A 19,525-nucleotide genomic window follows, 5' to 3' on the forward strand; every position below is an offset into this window, starting at 1 on the left:
GCATGCCGGTCCCTAATCTTCTGCAAGGCTCCTTGACACAGAGGAGACATTTCTTTCTACTGAGGGGCAAAGCAATGGAAAGGTAAGGGTGACCAGCTGCTTAAAGATTTTCAGCAGTTTTATTTTTACACTCTCAGTTGAAGCCAATAGTACACACACACACACACACACACACACACACTCACACTTCAAATCATTAAACATATATATTTCTCATTGAATTGATAGGGCTCATTTTAAAAACCAACCTTCCAATAACAAAATAATATTGAGGATCATAAAGATAATAATTTCCCCCCTATAGCAAGTGTGACAAAATGACAAAAGAACTCTTAATTCTGGGGCTTTATTTTAATTCTTTTTCTTTTTAAGATGCTACATAGTCAAACAGAATTGGATTGGTCTTTTATGGCATAAAATTAATTTACAGTCAAACTCTCAATCACTACTTGACGATTATCTGGAGCCTCTCACCCCTCTCCCGCCCCGACCCAGCTGGTTCCTTGTCTGCTACCATTCTGCTGCCTCATTCCAAGCAAGGGCCACATGGGAAAGGTCAGGACCAGACTTGGGGCACATGTGCTGGAAGAATGAGTGGTGGCTGAGGGGTAATGAGGGAAAAAAACAAGATCAGCCAGTCTTCTCCAGTTAGAAAGGGTAACAGAGTTGACTGTTGCTACTAAGGACTTCCCTCTCTTTGACAGTTGTTATTTATTTACACAGTGAAACACTTCTGGCAGCTGTTCTACAACATTCCAATAAACCACACCTCCAAGCGTACATAGAGCCCAGAACTTCGAGAGAGAGAGAGAGAGAGAGAGAGAGAGAGAGAGAGGCAGGCAGGCCCACAGCTCTCCAGCAGCAGTGCCAGCGTCACCCACTGGCATTAGGTAGCACAGGTGATTTTTAGGCCACAGCATTAATTATAATCTTGTGGCAATAAGGAAACATGAGATGAGATACATTAAATAAGTTAAATATGCATTAAACATCTCTGAATAACAATTCAATCTCACTACATGAACCAACAGTAATTTAGCTTGGTCCCTTTAAGAGAACAAAGCATTGACTTTCATTTCCAAAGTGTTGGGTCAGTCCACCTCCTGCTGCCTCCCACTGCCTCTCACTCCTGATGGGCAGATCTGACACTGCCACAGCACAATGCCATTGGCTTCTGACCCTGTTTATGAGTCCCAAGGAACTGACAGCCAGGGACAGAACGTGGAACAGCAGCCCAGAGAGTGAGTGAGTGGGTGGGGCTTGTTATGTGGAGGTGACGGCCCTCCCCACTGCACCGGGTTCCAGCTCCCCAAGGCCCGGCACCAACAGGCAGGAAGAGTGTCTTGTTCTAAGAGAAGTAATCAACCCAGCCCCATGTACCAAGGCTACACATGTTTAAAATGACACGACATGCCATTACGATTTAATCACGGTTTCCCTTGTCATTAATAAAGACCATTCTTTTCCCCCAATCATTTACTATACATTTTTAACTCTCTAAAGGATTGTTACGTTATAATTGTGTGTGTGTATGTGCACGCGTGCGCACAGCGCAGGGAGGGAGTAATTTAAAGGCAAGACCTGTGAGATGTCATCATACATGAACTTCTTTTTTACACATGGTTATGATAAAGTCAAAGCCCAGGGGATGCGGGCCCATCAATCCAGTGTGCCGCCCTGTGCCCACTGCCTCTACAAGGCGATCTTCCCTATGATCACACCGACGATGAAGAACAAAACCACGAGGGCCAGGAGCCGGGCGCTGAGGCCCTCCTCCTTCCCAGCTGGAGCTAACACAGGCACAGGGCTGTTGCTCTGAGCTGTCTTCCTCATCCGGAGTCCATCTTCCTCCTATGGGAGCAAAGGCACATTTCAAAGACAACCCAAGGCACCAGAAGCAAAAGTCAACTGTACAGTTCCAACAGGATGGGCCTTTAAAAAACACACTTGAATCACATGGTGTGGACCAGCCTCCTCATTTTTCAAAGGGAGAAACTGAATCCCACAGAGAAGGCACTGGGTTGAGGTCACTCAGAAAATATTGCCAGAAACCCCTCTTTCCTTCCACCCACCTACACAATGCTGCTAGGCACCTTTTTATACCATACATCTAAGTACCTTGGTTCCCCATGACTTACAGAAAAAAGCCTCTGAAAGGCTCAGCCAGTCTCTTCTGCTCCCAGAAGCCATCTACCTCTCTGACCATGCCTCCGGGCCACCCTTCTACATCGGACTCCAACCCTCTCTGTCCTCCCTCCCTCTACGGAGCAGGCTTCCCTAACCAAGTCATCCAGTTTTGAAATGATAGGCATTTCTCAAAGCACAAATATAAAAATCACAAGAAACTACAAAGGGGGAGAGGGGCAGCAGCTTTCAAATGCAGAACTCTGTATTGATGAGTTACATGTAGACTGCTGGACAGAAAACATGATATTTGGAATATTAAAATGTGACTGAATCTCATATATGTAGCTCAGATATTTTTCTACTTAATGCATGGAATAGAAACTTTTTCTTCCTTTACTCCCAAGGCCAACTCCACACCCCTCAACAGGGCATGCAGCAAGGCCTCTGTACTTGGGCTCAGGTGCATCTCTGGCTAATTACCCCAACTACTCATCCCCAAACCTGTCCGTCCTGGAGACAACAGGCAGGCCATTGAGCTGACTCTCCACAGCACTTGTGGCCATCTCTGTGGGGCCACTCATCATTCAGCTCATCAGTACTTTTGTCCCCAGCTACCCTGGTCAGCAGGGAGCTCCTCAGTGGCAGGGACAGCTTGTATTTGTGCCCACAGTGCTAGTACATGGGAGGGGCTCAGAAAATGTGTTGGCCAAATGAAAGAATGAAACAACGCAAAACAAGAAATCAGTATTTGGCAGGATAAAGAATCTTCTAACATCAAGATTGGTCTGATAATATTTTAAAGATATTCTGCTCATGGGGCATGGCCAATATCGCTGCACAGTGATAAATGACTGGTGTTATTCGATTAACTTCAAAAAAAAATGGGAACAGCAAAATACAGCATTTATTTTATTGGGTTTATACAGAAGCTATTTCTACCTATTTATCACTTTAAACGGCACAGGACTCTGTTTCTGAAGAGAAATACACTCAAGGAGAAGCTTTAGGCATATCTTAGATTTTTAGTCAAAAAGTAAAGTGTCAGCTTCATAATTTACACCATACTAAAAGAAGTTACTGAACGAGGCAAATCAAGATTACTGCAAAAAAAGAAGATGATGCCATTCTCCAGACACTGTCAGGTCTCCTGTATCTATAGCACTGTCAGAACAAAAGAAAGAGAAGTCAACTGAATGGAATGTATTTATTACATGTGTCTAGTGCTATGGTGGTTAAAGAGCAAAAGCCTAGGGCATGGGTGAGTGGCGTGATCGAGAAGTGAATAGACCAGCCTCATATTTAAGCTGCAACAGACGTTCCTATGACCAGATGCTCAGAACCATTCTCTTCAAGACCATGTCTGAAATAGACATACTTTTAAAGCTGGACGGCGCCTCAGACAGGTTTTGTGAGTCGAGGCCCAGGAGATGCTGTGACCATCACAGATCCAGAGCTAGTCAAGTGTGAGCAGTCACTGGCATAACACTGTAGGCCAACAAGGCCAAATGAAGTGCACCCTACTTTCCTTTACTGCCCAGTTCAACCTGACCCTCTTAACACCCATGCCAACTACCTCTCCAACAGCCACAAGCTGGAGACCCGGGTGTCTCCTTCTATAATCTTCACCTGTCTACTGTGACAACTTCCCATCTCCAATCTCATCACCATGTGAACAGTCTGAGGAGATCCTACTGCCCAGACCCACCTAGAGTCTTCAAAAACCAGAATTATGCCTATGTTAAAAGAGTACAGGTATTGACCTATTTACCCTCCTAAAGAAAAGATTCTCACCTACTGGGGATATAGTAGGGTTTGACACTGTGAATTCAGGATAACCACTGCAGTTTTGTGTTTAGTCTCAGAATTTATCTTCAGTTTACACTAATGCGAAGGCAAGAGGAGCTCTTACAAGAGGACAAGAGTCTGCAGGCTGAGGCTGGAGAATGGAACCACTGTGAGCTCAGGGCACAAAGCCTGGGTTCAAGTCTCACTGCAAGTACGACCTCAGGCAAGTCACTTAACCTCTGCTCCTCAGTCTCCTCACCTGTACACTGGGGATGGTAACAATCCCTACTCACAGAAAGGCTTAGAGGATGAAATACATTATTACAACATATCAAATACAAGGGAACAAGAATTTAAATAGTTAAAAAGCTTCTCCTCAGAGACAGTGGTTAACTTGGGGAGTGGGGGTGGGAGTGGGGTGGCAGGAGGGAATCAGAGCTCTTTTGAGAACCTGATGAAAGCCACAGAAATTTCTCCCTAGGGGAATAATGTGTAAATACAAAACAACTCTACAAATTCAGGGATTTGTCAACTCCCCCACTCAAGATCAGAGTGTTAAAAAGTCCCTGTTTTTTATAGATTATCAAGAAATAAAACACTATTGGAGTGCTCAGTTGATAGAGCATGTGACTCTTGATCTCAGGGTTGTGAATTCAAGCCCCATGTTGGGTGGAGAGATTACTTAAAAAAATAAAATCTTAAAAAAGAAAAGAAATGAAAATGCCATTACCTTGAATTGCTTGTTTTCCTCCCGGAGCCTCTGCACTTCACCCTGCAGTCTCTTACACTCTTCCATCACCTTCTTAACTTCAGTGTCATCCAAAGAAGAACTCAGAGCTTTAGACACCGTTGGTGTTTCTGTCTTTGATGCAGTTGTGGGTATAATTTTATTTATTTCTACATCATGCTGTTCAGAAATAAATGAAAGCCCAAGTGTCACCAACTATGTAATAAAGGACTTTTTTATGCAAAGTAAAGTAGTTCTCAGCAAACACCACACGTGGTAGTGTTTCATCCACACTGTAAAATGTCACATTTATTTTAAAAATGGATCAATTTATCTAGTATCTTAATAATCTAAAGCAACTGGGCCCTAGAAATTATGGATAAGGACAAATAATGAAGTTCGGCTGAGACTAATACTTCAAAGGAAGAGAAAAAAGCCTGTGCATATTGCACGATCAAATTCCTGCCATGTAAAAATTAGCATATCGTAATTGTGCAAGCTCAGGAGTTATCAGCAACAAATTACTGTCACCAGGAAGACCACAACATCCCCAGGACGGGCTGGGATGGGGGAGGTGGGAGGCCAGGGAGAATGTTATACAGAGGGCGATTTATTTCACGAACTCAGAACTTCGAAGCTGGGTTGAGGGTGAAACTAGCTCAGTGTCTGCTATTTCAATGGAGGGAAGCTACACATCCTCTACTTCCCCACCGAGACCATAACGACAGCCTCTGGAGAGTGCCTGGGGAGGAGACACTACCAGGGAAGGCATGGAAGTGGTCAGATGTGCTGGCCATCACTGCCCTGCAGGTTCCATGCAGCACACTGAATACGACTGGCTCTCCCTATTGCACTCTCTCTAGTATGACTCTTCATCTTCCAGGTGAGAAGAGGAGAGCCCTGCAAACAGCAAGGCTCCCATCTACAAAGCTGGTACAGCACAGAGCCAGGAGCAGAGCACAGGTCTCACAGCTTCCCAAATCAACCTTCCTGGGACAAAATATGCAATGGGAATAGTCAAAATCAACAACAAAAATCCCATTACCCGTTCAAAGAAACAGGCTAATGATGGTGGTCAGTCATTGAGCAGGAAGAAAATACAGTAGCTGTGGCAAAATCAATAGCGTTCCGGAGATCACTATGGACAACGCTAACAGAATGTGAGCATTTTGATTTCCCAACTCCAGCTATTAACAGCCAGGGTAGTGGAATGTTCTACAGGGTGTTTTTAATACAAATTAAACTTTTTCCGACTAAGTGGAAGGAAGGTCCAAATTAGCATTTCAGATACAGTCTTCTCTCTTCAACTGGTCATGAGCAAGGGCCATGACAGGCCTGCCCCTTGGTTTCATGGAGAAAAGCGAGCTGACAGCTTGGAGGCAGCTAGTCCTTTCCCTTACGACATATGCCTTAATGCTAATAACTTAGGCAGCACAGGGGGTGACTCATGGACAGTGCTTCTGCCCCCACCAGCGCACAATGGGCAGTGTCTGGAGACCATTTTAGTTGTCACCCAAGAGGAGTAATCACCTCACTAGTACATAGTGAGGAGAGGCCAGGGATGCTGGTAAGACAGCATCCCCCAGCAGAGAAGGATCCAGTCCCGACGTTAATAGTGCTGAGGTTGAGAAACCCTAATCTAAAAGCAGGTTTTGCCTAAAGAGGCAGGAAGGTAAAAGGGGTGGTGAGGTGGTGTTAGGGGAAAGAGTATACAGAGAGCCCTAAGACAGCAGTTTATACAGCAACAGAACCTGAGAGCTTACCACCTGTCCATCAAGCACCATGATAAACGGCAAATTATTCCGTTTTAGACTTACCCACTCTTTTACAGCAACCTATCACTTTGCCAAGTAAAAGAAACTCTTTAGGATTTATGACATTTCAACAGCCAACAGGTTGCACTTTTCAAGAAAAAAAATTGTTTCAATTAGTTCTCTTTCTCCAAGTCTCTCAAAGGCTGATTTCGTGAAGGCCCACTTATTTGTTGACTTCAGCTTATTTTTTTCATCAGACATCAGAAGAAGGAAAATAATTTGCCAACTTAAATCTTGGTTTTGCAGGAGATGGTATGCAAATAAGTATCAGCTTGCAACATTCAATTATTGTTAACTATAAACATACTTACTGGTTTATCATTTTCTGCTGGCAATTCAAACACACATCTAAGTTTTGAATCCATAAGGTCTTCCGGTTTTGCCTCCTTCCACTAAAACAATTTAAATTTAATAATCAGGATATTATAAAGCTGCTGGAAGAATAATTTTCTTCCTATAACTGACAATTTCAAAAAAATACTCTTAATGAGAAAGCCCTGATGTATATCAAACAAAGAACTTACGTCTGCTGCGATTTCAATATTTTTAACATGACAAGATTAAATACACTAGCTTTCCTGAATATTTATTACACTTTCCAAATCCCAGTCCTGCTGCTGCCTGATTCCTCCAAGTCAACCAATGCTGCTCCTGTTGCTAGTCTGTGGGAAGCACATGGGACAGAAACAACCACTGTTGAAGGAAGAGGAATGTTCTAAATTATGTCTGGGTGGTCAGAGGTCACTCTGGCTCTCCTTAAGAAAATAAAACTTACGTTGTCAGGTACATCCTTCTTAGGGTAGCGTATATTACATGGGAGTGGTTTTAGAACCACACTGCCAACTATCAACAGGGTGAACTAATGAGTGAACCCCTGTCTGGGCTGAGCCCCCCCCCTCTCCGGTCTGCTGGTGAGGACATCTTCCTGACTAAAGCCATGCTCTGGGATGATGTACTCCTGGCTTAATCCTCCTCCTTTGGGCAGTGGAGGGCAGGAATTCCAGGGTATGCTGAGAACTGCAGACCAGCGTAGCCGGAAGGTTAACACAGAAAAAAAGAACAAACTTTCCCACCCTCGGCCCAGGACCATGCAGGAGGCAGCTAGCGCAACATAGGTACCAAGAGCCAGAAATAGGAAACAATCTGTATGTCAAGCAATAAGGAACTGCCAAATAAACCATGGCAGGTCCATTCAGTGGATCAGCATGCCATTCACAAGTGATACTGAAGAGTATTTAATTGCACAGGGAAAATTCACAGAACATTAAGTGAAGAAGCTACAAACAATATTTTAAGTCTGTTCCTCTGTATACACACAGTATACAAAAGTTCTTTTGTGTGTCAAAAGAACATCAAGCAAGGGTCAATCACTAGACACTAAACCACCAGGTGAGACTGCTGGTGAGGTTATTCACGTGGTCTCCAAGCGTCCAATTACTCAAGAGTATCAAAGATCACATATTAACCACAAGGGGCAACCTTGCCTTGACACTGGAAAGTTGGCAGTCACCAAATTAACAAAGTAATCCAACTTTTAGCATCACCAGTAGAGGGACAACCCAGTACTGAATGCCTTCTGATATGATGCATACATGATATTACTTATGGAATATTCTTGCTAAAAAACATTTAACCTGAATTTAATCATGAGGAAATAAGTGGACAACCCCAAGAACTGGCCTGTTCTCAAAAAATTCAAAGTCATGAAAAACAAAAAAAGGCTGAGGGTACTGTACTCTACTTGACTAAGAACAACCAACGGCCACTTTGGAGCAACTGGAGAATGCGGCATTGGAGTTTCTCGGTTAGATAATATGATTGGATTAATGTCAACCTTCTCAGCTGTGAGGGCAGTCAGTGCTGTGACTGTGTTAAGACACTGTCCTTGTTCTGAAGCATGTAGGAGCAAGTGTCCTGAAGTCTGTGTCTTAGAGTCAAGTGGTTCGGCAAAAAAAGAAAGTTTATAAGACAAATAAAGCAAATGTGGCAAAGTATTAAATGGTGAATCTAGATAAACGTTATAGGAGTAGTCACTGTATAATTTTTTCCACTTCTACTCTATAGATCAAAATACAAAAAAAATATAGTTAAAAATAAAGAAATAGCACAAGGCTCTGAATAACAGTGATTAGGTCTAGTATAAATAAATAAATACAGGTCAGTTTTAGTTTTATTTGTGCGTATTTGTATATTTCCAAATTTTCCTACCATATACATTTCATTTCATATAAAAATTTTAACTGTTATGAAAATTATCATAAAAAGGAGTGAAATTCACCCTCATTGTATATAGAGGGCCTGGCCTACAATAGTGCTCAGATACAACAGCTTTGGAGACTGTGCCAGGTGTCTGACACACACAGCACACGGAATCCCACGACCAGTGTAAACTACGTTTTTATCCCCCTTTTACAGGTAACCCAACCCTATAGAGAGTTAATGAAAACTGCCCAAGGCCACAACATTAGTAAAAGGCAGAGCACAGCCCCACACCCAAGACACCCAAGCCCATGCTCTTGTCACTAAGCCATGCAGCAAAAGCCAAGCAGAATACATTCTTGGATATTACAAATTTTGTATTTGCCATACATTTCCTTGCTCACACAAATTAACATGAAGTGACACATCATGTTCTGGGAATAAAAGAAAAAGTAGTAAATGCCTCAATAATCATTCTTATGAAAGGGGAAGGTAGTCTATTATCACTCATCTCTCTCAAATCTCAAGGTATCTGGCTTACCCCTCATCTCCTGCCCCAAACTTAAACATCCACAAAGATGGTCATTTGTGCTTTTCCAAGACTAACAGAAAAGGCTGAATGGGACACTGGGACATGAAGGGAAGTGGTGCATAGAAAGTCCTTTGCATAAAACTTGAAAGAGAAAAACCACGGTGCTTTGTGAGCCACCACTGCCTCCCAACTGCAGGTACTCCTCAGGTGACCAGTCTCCTAGCCTGGGGTGGTGAGCTGGAAAGCGATGATGCAGATGTTGAGGGAACCTTGCCTTCCTCTTCCCATCTGTGAGTGTGAGGACTCTCCAGTCTAGCAGGGGCTGTGTAAGGTAAGGTTTATCTGTACATTGTGATTCCTGCAGACAGCAGAATGTCCGCCGATTTCTTCAAATGTGGGAAAAGTTTACTTTAAGAAGAATTTCCATTATAACTTTTTCCCAGAAAAACCAATAATATAATATCATTTATTCATTTTATAAAAACAAAGTCATCTTATTTTTACTGAAATTAGAGAAAGGGTTAAACATGTATTTAAGCAGGAAAAAAAAAAAAAAAAAGAGGGAAACTAGGGAGGGGGAAAAATCATGCTTACCAGAACCAAGCAAGGAAGAAACCCTTTGGCACTGGAGGACATTTAAGTATTCCATTCTCTCACATCCCTCTGGGCTCTTGCAGGGTGGGGGTCAGGGTGGTGGGCAGGGAGAGGCGGTAAGAGGCATTCCCTATACTAAGAAGTACCCTTTCCTATGGAGGATGGAAAGGGGGTATAAAGGGAAGAAATCCTCAAACCATTTAAGACACAATTCATCAGAACAAGGAAGTGCTGAAGCAAACTGTGATTTTAAAAGAGTCAGAAAAGAATAGTATTCTAGAAAGTTACATAAAATGTTAAAATAAAAGTCTGAGGAAAAACCATAAAGGTAGTCAAAGTACAAACCTCCTTGAAAACACCATTCCCCTTTAAAAACAACTTTGACACATTTTGAAATGCATGCACCCAAAATTCTGTACCTCATCTTTTTTTTTTAATTACTAAAAAAAGTAAGAAGCATTCAGTACTTACTACTGCTTCCATATCAGAAGTGTCAGTCGGAGCAAACATAGACTGAACCATAAACTTGTGTTTACTTTTCTCATTGGGGTCATAATCGAAAGGCTGTAACATCACTGAGAAAGAAAATATTTCATTAGGAGGGTCAGAGCTTGGTTACCCGCAGCCATTTGTTATGTTAAAACTTGTACCTTGGTTATAAAGCAGTTTACCAGGATTCTCATCTGAGTCTTATAAACACCCCAGGTGAGGCCAGCAGGGCAACATGCCCAGTGTCTTCTCCACTTTTCATGTTTCAAACCTGAGATCCAGAAGTTGGGGGACTCGCCCAAATCAAAGAGCAAGTAGTGGGAGAGCTCGGACTTGGGCTTAGGATCCAGGTTTTTTGATTCCTAGCCCCTGGATCATTCACAACTGCCCACCTGACACAGAGGTCTGATATAGGCCCTACAGACGAAGTAAAGTAGGTACAAATACCATATGCTTTTTCGCTCAAGACAAAACAGCAAAATGATCTTTTCAAAAAGTAAACTAGAAGAATAATCCAAGACATGTAAGTGACAGTTTCATTTTAGCTTTTCTTGGTCCCATTTCCCCTATCAAGGTATTCATGCATTGCTTCAAATAGAATTTGGCCAATGCAGCATCAGGAAACTTTCACAACCAGCACAATCACAGCACGGGAGAACATAACCAGCCTACACCCCAAGAACCTAGAGGAATCTCATATACAGGCTCCCTCCGGCAAGTCACGTCCACTGCACTAAGGAGGTGCCTCCCTGTTCCTACTGGCTTCCTTAGAACCTTCCACCCTTCTGAAATGGTGGCTGCTTTGAAATACATGATCCGCTGATCTGCTGCAAGGCTCTGGCTAAACCACACATCTGGATAAATTCCGACACACACCTTTTCACACGCAGCAAATGCCTCCTGCAGCCCTGACCATGAGAAGCCCTAATACGAACTCAGCGTCTCCCATGTGCCAGAAACCCAGCTCTGTATGTTAGGCTCTGTATGTCATTTAACTTTTAAGAGGTAGGTACTATTGCAGAGATTATTTTAATGCCTGTTTTCAAGTGAACAAACTGGAGCACAGAAAGGTTAACTAACCTGCCTGAGATCACACCATGAAGGAGGGACACTCAATGCAGGTTGCCCACCACAAGAGACTGACTCATCCTCTACCAGGTCGAGTGTTGTCCTTCACAAGCGCCTTTCCTGCAGGGCACTCATCAGGTTCTGTGGCCTTTGAGCCCCATCTTATGGTTTCCTCTAAAGCTTACTATCCACTACCCTCTGCAGCAGATAAAGGGCACATGTCCTAAACCCTAGTTCACACTGTCATGAAGCAGCAAAACTTCAGAGCCAAGTGCAACCCAGCACCCACTCCTTCTGCCACACCAGTCACTCCAATAGAAGACAGATTCACATTCTGCGAATTCACATTCCCCTATCATATCACATAAAAAAAGCAAATAGGGAATCAAAATGCAAATATCACTGACATCCATCTTTGGGACACAGAGTTCCCTCTACCTTCAGGACAGAGAAAGTCTACTGAAATCCAACAACACAACAGATTTCAATGTTTCGGTATACACAGTTGCCCAGACAATTCTGCTGCCCACATCACCCATCTGACGTGCTCTGAGTTCCAGGGGACATTACTGGGAGACTTCTTCAAGATAAAAATCAATAAATGTACAAACCTTTCTTAAAGGTCACAATCTCAGGGTCATTAGATCAACCCCCCCACCCCCGTCTAGCTCCATGCTCACAGTTGAGTCTGCTTCTCTCCCTCTGCCCATGCCCCCTCCCCCCATGAGTGCACATGTGCTTTCTCTCTCTAAAGTAAATATAAAAAGAAAAAGTTCGCGTCTTATACACAAGTGACATCAAGTCTAGATACCAATACAGATATTCTGAATACCCAAATCCAAAGTGTGACCACCAGCAGAGAGAACAAAAGGTCATTTAAAACTCAAGGCCACTCTACCTGGAATTTTACTCTTGCAGGTGCAGAGGCACAGTTCCCTCCCAAAAGAGCTGTCCTTGCTGGTGGCTTTGGGCCTGGAAGGCAACTATCTCTCCCTCTAGCACCACCAAGTTGGCAAGAGCTCTCCTGGGGACAGACTTGGGGCATCATTGCACACATGGGCTTGACACTTAACCTCAGGGACAAATGAGCAGACTAGCAGATCAGTCCCCAGACTCTTCTGAAAGCTAAACTCCCATCATGCTTTGTCTACCTCCAGGGATGCAACAAGGAAAAAACACAAGAACAAATAGGGGGCCAATACCTTCACATGTACTATGATCTCTCTTGGACAAGGACTGTCAACCTTCTTTGAAGTTGGGTCACAGTCTTCAAACTACTGTTCAGATTGTTTTTTTTCTTCTTCTTCTTAAAGATTTTATTTATTTGAAAGAGAGAGAGTGAGCTTGAGCGGGGGCCGAGGGGGATAGCAGAGGGAGAAATAGAGTCCCCACCAAACAGGGAGCCTGACATGGGGCTCAATACCAGGATCACGAGCTGAGCAGAAGGCAGATGCCCAACTGACTGAGCCACCCAGGTGCCCCTGGATTAATGTTCATTTAAAAAAATTAATGTGAATTAGGTTTTGAGAATTTCAGGTTTCACTTGGCTGTGACAAAATCATGCTCCGGTATTTTTTTTAGCATGGGAAAGAAGAGAACTTAGTCCTACACTACAGATGTCCAGCAGCATGCAAGCTCTAAGAGCAAAAACTGCCTAATCCTTGAGATTTTATTTTCCCAGCTGTGAAAGGCCCCCTATAGTCCTCCACCATGGAGAGCTCTGAGGCTGAACCAGAATTATCTGTAAAAAGCCCTCAATGCTCAGATGATAGCAATCAGAAGACACTGCTAATTTGCAGAGAAGCTGGCTCTTTAGCTCAAACTACATTGGGTCACACACAGACAACTGACGGGTCCAGAGAACCTAAGTCCCCTTCACCTGCAAACAGCCTCAGAAATATCTGCTATTCTCCTTCCATCCCCCCCAACCCTCTTCCTTGAAGCAGTGCAAGTTAGAAAAAAAAGCCAAGAGACCTTCCTGTGGATTCTAGGCATGTGCTAAGACAAAACTGCCCCTTCCCATCTCTCCACCCCACTGGAGCTTCCCAGTCCCCTTCACAACATCTCAGGAAGGATGGGAAAAGGACCTCACTGGTGCCACTGTCTACCAGGCTCCACAGAAGGCATGCTTTCATTGCTTCTCCCAGTCAGTCCCCACAACAATCCACCAAAGAAGCCTGTGTTTCACCTTCCAGATGAGAAGACAAGGGCTGAGAAAGGCTGACTGGTCTCACTTGGATCCCATGGCCAACATATTAAAAGATAGAGCCAGAGCTCCATACCGGCTTTGCTTCCAGAGTCAGATTCCACACCCAGGTTCTCAAAGCACTATCCAGAGAACCCCAAGGGTCCCCAAACCAAGTGATCCATACACAGTCTAACAGCATGGTCGTGATAACACCAAGACGTTCTGACCTTCTGCCAGTGCTGAGCTCTGCAGGGATGGCTGGTGCAAAGTGGAAGAGTAAAATTGCCAGCGCCTCTTTTTAAAAAAAAAAAAAAAAAAAAAAGCCAGGCAACAGCACCCACACAGCAGAGTCTTTGTGTCAGGCATTGCCACACTTGCAACATTTTTTAAAAGGCTGTTTTCACTTAATAATATCCTGAAGGAAGCAATAAAAATGACTAATTTACTCAACTTCAACCCTTGACAACACATCTTACAAGGAAATGCAAGTACATGTGAAGCACTCTGCTCTCAGGAAAAGTGGCTATACCACTGTTTGGGTTGTGAGCTGAACCAGAGGCTTTCTCATGGAAGACCAGTTACTTGAAAAAACAATCAACAGAAAAACAATGGTTATTCAGACCTGAGTATATATATGGCAGATATCTGCTCAAAAATGAGTGAACTTCACTCAAGGAAAACAACTTATAGTAGTTGCTGCAAATGATAAAATCCAGCTTTCTCCCAAAATGAGACTTTTGAAAAACTTCTGACATCAAGAGTTCAGTTTCTCAAACACTTGAAGACTTTTCTGATGATATCAGTGACTTTTTGATATTGTGTCAAGAAATATGTCAACATTTAGAAGACCTGCATAACTCAGTTAACAAAGAGTATTACAAAATCCATTCAAAGTGCAAGAGAGACCAATGCATTTTAGTGAAACAAAGTTCAAATAGTTCATTGTCATGGTTTCAAGGTTCCACATAGACCTGAACTTTAAGAAAAATGCCACTTGTCAAGTTTTGGTGTAGTATCAAAGTACGATATCCACAGTGATCTGAAAAGGTTAGTGAAAACACTCTTTCCTTTCCCAACTATGTAAGTGTGACAAAAATGGTTTTCCTTCATATACATTCACCAAAAGAACACATTGTAACAAACTAAATAAATGTAAAAGCAGGTGTGAGAATCCAGCCTTGTCTTCTGTTAAGCCAGATATTAAAGAGATCTGCAAAACATGTCAAATAATGCCAATCTTCTCACTGAATTTCTGAAGTTACTTTTCATTAAAAATGTCACTGTTAGCATGTAATTGACTTATTAGCGTTCCTGAAGTTAATTAATACACTTTAAATTTCTCAGTTTAACTTACACCATGATAAATATTGATACAAACCCCAAATGAAAAGGCTCTTTGGATCTTCAATTTCAAGGAGTGTAAAGGGGTCCCGAGACCAAAAGGCTGAGCCCTGTTATTCTAACAAGCTGCCTCACATGCCCTTCCAGGGGGAAAATAACCTGGTTAAGTAATTCAAGTAAAGGACTGGTAGGTCTTTCAGTGCCTCTTAGGAGAAAGTGCAGTTTAAAAGAGAAAGCAACTAGGGTGCCTGAATGGCTCAGTCAGGGGAGCATGCGACTCTTGATCTCCGGGTTGGACGTCCATGTTGGGTATAGAGATTACTTAAAAAGAAATTATCTAAAATAAATAGATAAATAAAAGTGAAAGCAACTTCATAAACCAAGCCATGCGAGTCCCAGCGGGCATCCAGGCCCTGGGTGGAGACAGAAGTGTCCACACAGGCACCATATGTATCCACTACAGGAAGGGGCTGGGGCTCCCTGTCTCCTCTAACCAAACCACCAGGCAGCTGATTGCTCCACCTCTGCAGAAGAGTGGGTGCTGAATCCACTGCCACCACTGGATGTCACAGACATCATGAGCACACACTCCAGGCCTAGAGAGCATCCAACCTACCAAGCTGCCACAGCACAGATCTGGAAAAACCGCTAGAAGGCATCACTTTCAAGTTCAACAAGAATGTAAAATCACCAAGTGGGTACTGGCAGCAATCAAATCACCTTACAAGAACACTGGTGGCAGCGACTTGTGAAATACAAACAAGCATGAGGCTGGTGAAGTGAAAATGTGGAACTGGGCGTGAAAAACTGTGGCCTGCTGGTGAACCTCCAGGAAGCTCTGGGGGTAAGGGGGCGGCAGCCCTGGCCCCAGTACCCCCACTCTCCTTCCACCTGCAGCAGCAAGTGGGAAAGAAGTGCTGGTTGCCCACCAGCTCTCGTCTCCTTAGGGGTGCCCGGCTGGCAAGCAAGGACGAGGAAGTCAAGTGGCCACCCAGACCCTGAGAACCTTCATAAAGCCTTTCTGTGTCTCACTAACCACATCCTAACACTGCCCCCAACTCATGTTGAAAAGTTTGTATTTCTCAGCTACTATCATCTCATGTCCAATTCAATTTGCTATACCCTATTAGCTGGAGCTTTATGAGAACATGACAGAATAAATGTTGTTAATCGTTTGTTCCTTCAGCTCCATACATGCAAATTGTGACAGAAATTATGTACTTTTTTCCATGACAGGCTATAAAAGAGCTTCCCATTAACTTAATTTATTTCACTTGAATATCAGAGACACTGATGATAAAACCCTCTTAAACGAACCATCTATCCTACTTTTAAAATGTATCTGCTGATACTACATTAAAAAGAAGTCGGTTACCAGGAGACCGCTCCTCACCCTTCACCAACATTAACGCTTTGTGATACAATGTCCACTGTGTCACAGACTGCAAAAGTGGGATCCTGTTAGGAAAGGGCCTTCGGGGCTCATAAAACAGTGGGTCAGTAAGATCAGACTTTCTTCACAAGAGAAGATACGCAGAATATATGCTACTAAACACACACAGATACACACACCCCTCAGAGAAATGATGACCTCATTAAACGCAGCACAACAGCTTCCTAGGAGAACCCAAGCAAGTTACATATCACTTTCATCTGCATCATAATCTGAACAGAGCAAATGAATGAAAGTCTCACAGGCACCACAGAACATGCTTTATTATTTGTTTTAATCTCAGTATCTTACCTTTGAGTTGTCTCCCTCCTCGTTGTACTTTACCACAATCACAGCTCAGGCCCCCATTGACATGTTTCACCGACTAAGAGATCTTCCCTCTTCCTCCCAGCATCTCTCCCATCAAATCCCTCTGCACAGCTCCTATAACCCCTGTCAATTTAATCTCCCCTACACACCCTATTCACCATCTCCATATTCCTCAGACCAAAACCCTCCTACAAAAAAACTCTATTTCCCAAGTAAAAGACAATTAGGTAGACCCTTTCCAGTCTCCTCAACACTCAGTATGGCCCAACAACAGGTACACACATTATGTTGGCCACACCCCCACACTCAGGGTGTTGTCATTAGCAAAGTGTCTTCTTATCATGTTGGTCCCACCTGGCACACCCTACTGACATCTCAATATACCAGTCTTCCAGAATTTAAGCCACTAATCTGACTTGGTAATGAGGGGAGTCTCAAGGTTCAGCATGCCATCAGACTCACCTGGAGTTCTTGTTAAAACACAGATGGTGGGACCCCCACCTCCAGAGTTTCTGATTCAACGGATCTGGAGTGAGGCTGAGAAAATGTATTTCTAACATAATACTGATGCTGCCAGCCCAGAGACCTGGAGAACGCATGTTCAATATATCACCTAACACTACGGCCCCCACCAGAATGCTGTCTCACACCCTTGTTCTTCTTTGGGACCTTACTCTGCTACTGGACACTGCTGACACTAACATGCTTAAGCTCCTTCCCATGTTTGCCCTTCCACCCAATTTGACTAAGACCAGGAATTCACGTTTTGAGATCTCATATTCTGGGTACTAGTTTCTCATTGGTTAACAAGTGTGTACCTTCTTCCCTTCCAACATTCAAAGCACTCCTGAACCATGCTCCCTCCAGAAATCTCCTTGGGGCAGCACAAAGAGAGGAAGCCCTCTTTAACTCTCAACCGTCTGGCCTCCCTTCTATTCTACATCCTGGGGCCACTCACCCTCCCAACCATGGGTTCAGACAGTGGTTTCCAATCTTCCCATCACAACTATCCCCTCATTCTCCTTTTATACCGCCTGTATACCAAAAGGTTATTCTCTATCAAACTGCATTTATGGTGTAGTAATATAGTTACTTCTCCACATTTTAAGCTAATCAGAAACAAGCTAGAGCTTGATCAGCTTAAAAGATCAGTATTACTACAAAGAGGTGAAATAATCCTAGCCTAAAGCAAAGCAACTCAGCATTGTAGACTGTGTATCCTTATCATGAGTAAACTTATTACTTCCTTTAGGATTCTCAAAATGTTGAAAACATAACTGCTTTCTGAGACTCTACCTTTTCAGGCCCCCATGGATAGAACCATGAGTCTAGCAGGTAAATAATTTTATCTACTTATATATAAGTTAACATTGAATTGTCTTTGTGTTCTCTATAGGACTTTCCAATTCAGTATAGCCCATCTTAGATAACAAACTCCTCATTGTCTGGATGATTTATTTGTGCAGAGACGAGTACAAATGTACCCTCAGTGTCACTGGAGGATGAAATGTGCCAGATGCAAAGTACTGACCAAAAAACAGGCCTCATTCACTCTTTTTATATCTTTTAAAACATACATCTTTTTAAAAACTCCAACATACCTCCCTGTCTCCTGAATACAATATAGCCTTTTCTTGATTGACTCTTGGGATTATGAATACCCATTATATACTGTCTTAGAAAGACCTACAAGACATGGCTCTTGGGATTGATCAAGTAGAATACGGAGTAATTCCATATCCCTGCTGTTATTTCTGAACTCTCTTCCCTACTTGCTTTTTGTGATATTCCTGTCCAGTCCTTCAATGTGGCTACATCCCAAAGCCCTTTGACTTCATTCTGGCCTGTGACGGGTTAGACAGCAGGACAAGGCTAACAGTCTAAGAACAGGGGCCCCTGGCTGACTCTGTTGGTGGAGTGTGCAGCTCTTGAACTTAGGGTTGTGAGATCAAACCCCATGTTGGGTGTAGAGATTACTTAAAAATAAAATCTTTAAAATAATAATAAAGAGTAAATAAGAGAGTTGAGATGAAGAGCTCAAGTGTTTAAATATGCAAGAAACTATGAGTGAAAAGAACAGAACTCCTGGCTGCTCCAAAGCTGTATGTACTTTCCATCCTCAGTGAGGTAGACTCAGTACTGAGAAGTCCTCTTGATCATGATTTTTGAAGATGTAAAGAATAGTTTCATACTCCTAGAAAGTAAAACACGGGATTCTTCTTAATAAACTTAAATATCACAGTAAACTTTTAAAAAATCTTAAGAAATATAATTAGGCTGAATTTTTGTTAATTTCTTTGTAAAAAAAACAAAATCTCTCATCTATCTGGTTTTAAGATTAAAGGTATCTTTTAAGTATGAATGTGAATTGTTCTTGTCTGAGAAGAATAAACTTGGTTCATAAAAACCATTTATAAAAAGGTTTCACTTATCAGAGACTTCCAAAGCAAATGATCAAACAAAGAAGAATGTTACTGTTAAGATGCCTAAACCCCCCAAATTTAGCTCCTGCTATCAGCACTTGACAGATGAATGCCTGGCTTCTTTCTCTAAGGGCAGTGCATTTATACGCTGGTGCTAATCACCTAAAAGCTGCAGCCCAAGGCTGACTGGTCCAGAACAGGCAAGCAGCTCCATTAAACTGAGTCAGCAAAATCTTAAAAGGATTAATTATCAATTGCAATACTACCCAATTACTTTAATTGACCAATGTTTCCATCCAAGAAGAGTTGCTGATATGCATTCTCTGTCCTCAGGATTTTACTGGAAGAACTTTATGCTTTAACATGTGATTGAAAGGAGTGCTGGAAAGAGTTGCATCTCAGGAGTGAACAATGCGCCTTAATTCTTTGAATTTTAATTCAAAATACTGATTCAGACTCTACTAGATTTGTGGTTG

General features: G+C 42.7%; 1 protein-coding gene across 2 annotated transcripts in view; it reads right to left on the reverse strand.

The window, feature by feature from the left end:
- Positions 1-327: 327 nt before the first annotated feature.
- VAPB (VAMP associated protein B and C) overlaps positions 328-19,525 on the reverse strand; it is a 51,155-nt gene continuing 31,957 nt past the window's right edge. For both annotated transcript variants that reach the window (XM_055299861.1, XM_055299855.1), the window contains 4 exons: positions 10,250-10,353; positions 6,765-6,845; positions 4,643-4,819; positions 328-1,851 (listed from right to left, as the gene is read on the reverse strand). In XM_055299861.1, coding sequence (XP_055155836.1) covers positions 1,693-1,851; positions 4,643-4,819; positions 6,765-6,845; positions 10,250-10,353 — 521 coding nt within the window. In that variant the 3' untranslated portion in view covers positions 328-1,692. The remainder of the gene's footprint in view (positions 1,852-4,642; positions 4,820-6,764; positions 6,846-10,249; positions 10,354-19,525) is intronic.

Source organism: Nyctereutes procyonoides, unplaced genomic scaffold (genome assembly GCF_905146905.1).
Source record: "Nyctereutes procyonoides isolate TBG_1078 unplaced genomic scaffold, NYPRO_anot_genome, whole genome shotgun sequence".
Lineage (NCBI taxonomy): Eukaryota > Metazoa > Chordata > Mammalia > Carnivora > Canidae > Nyctereutes > Nyctereutes procyonoides.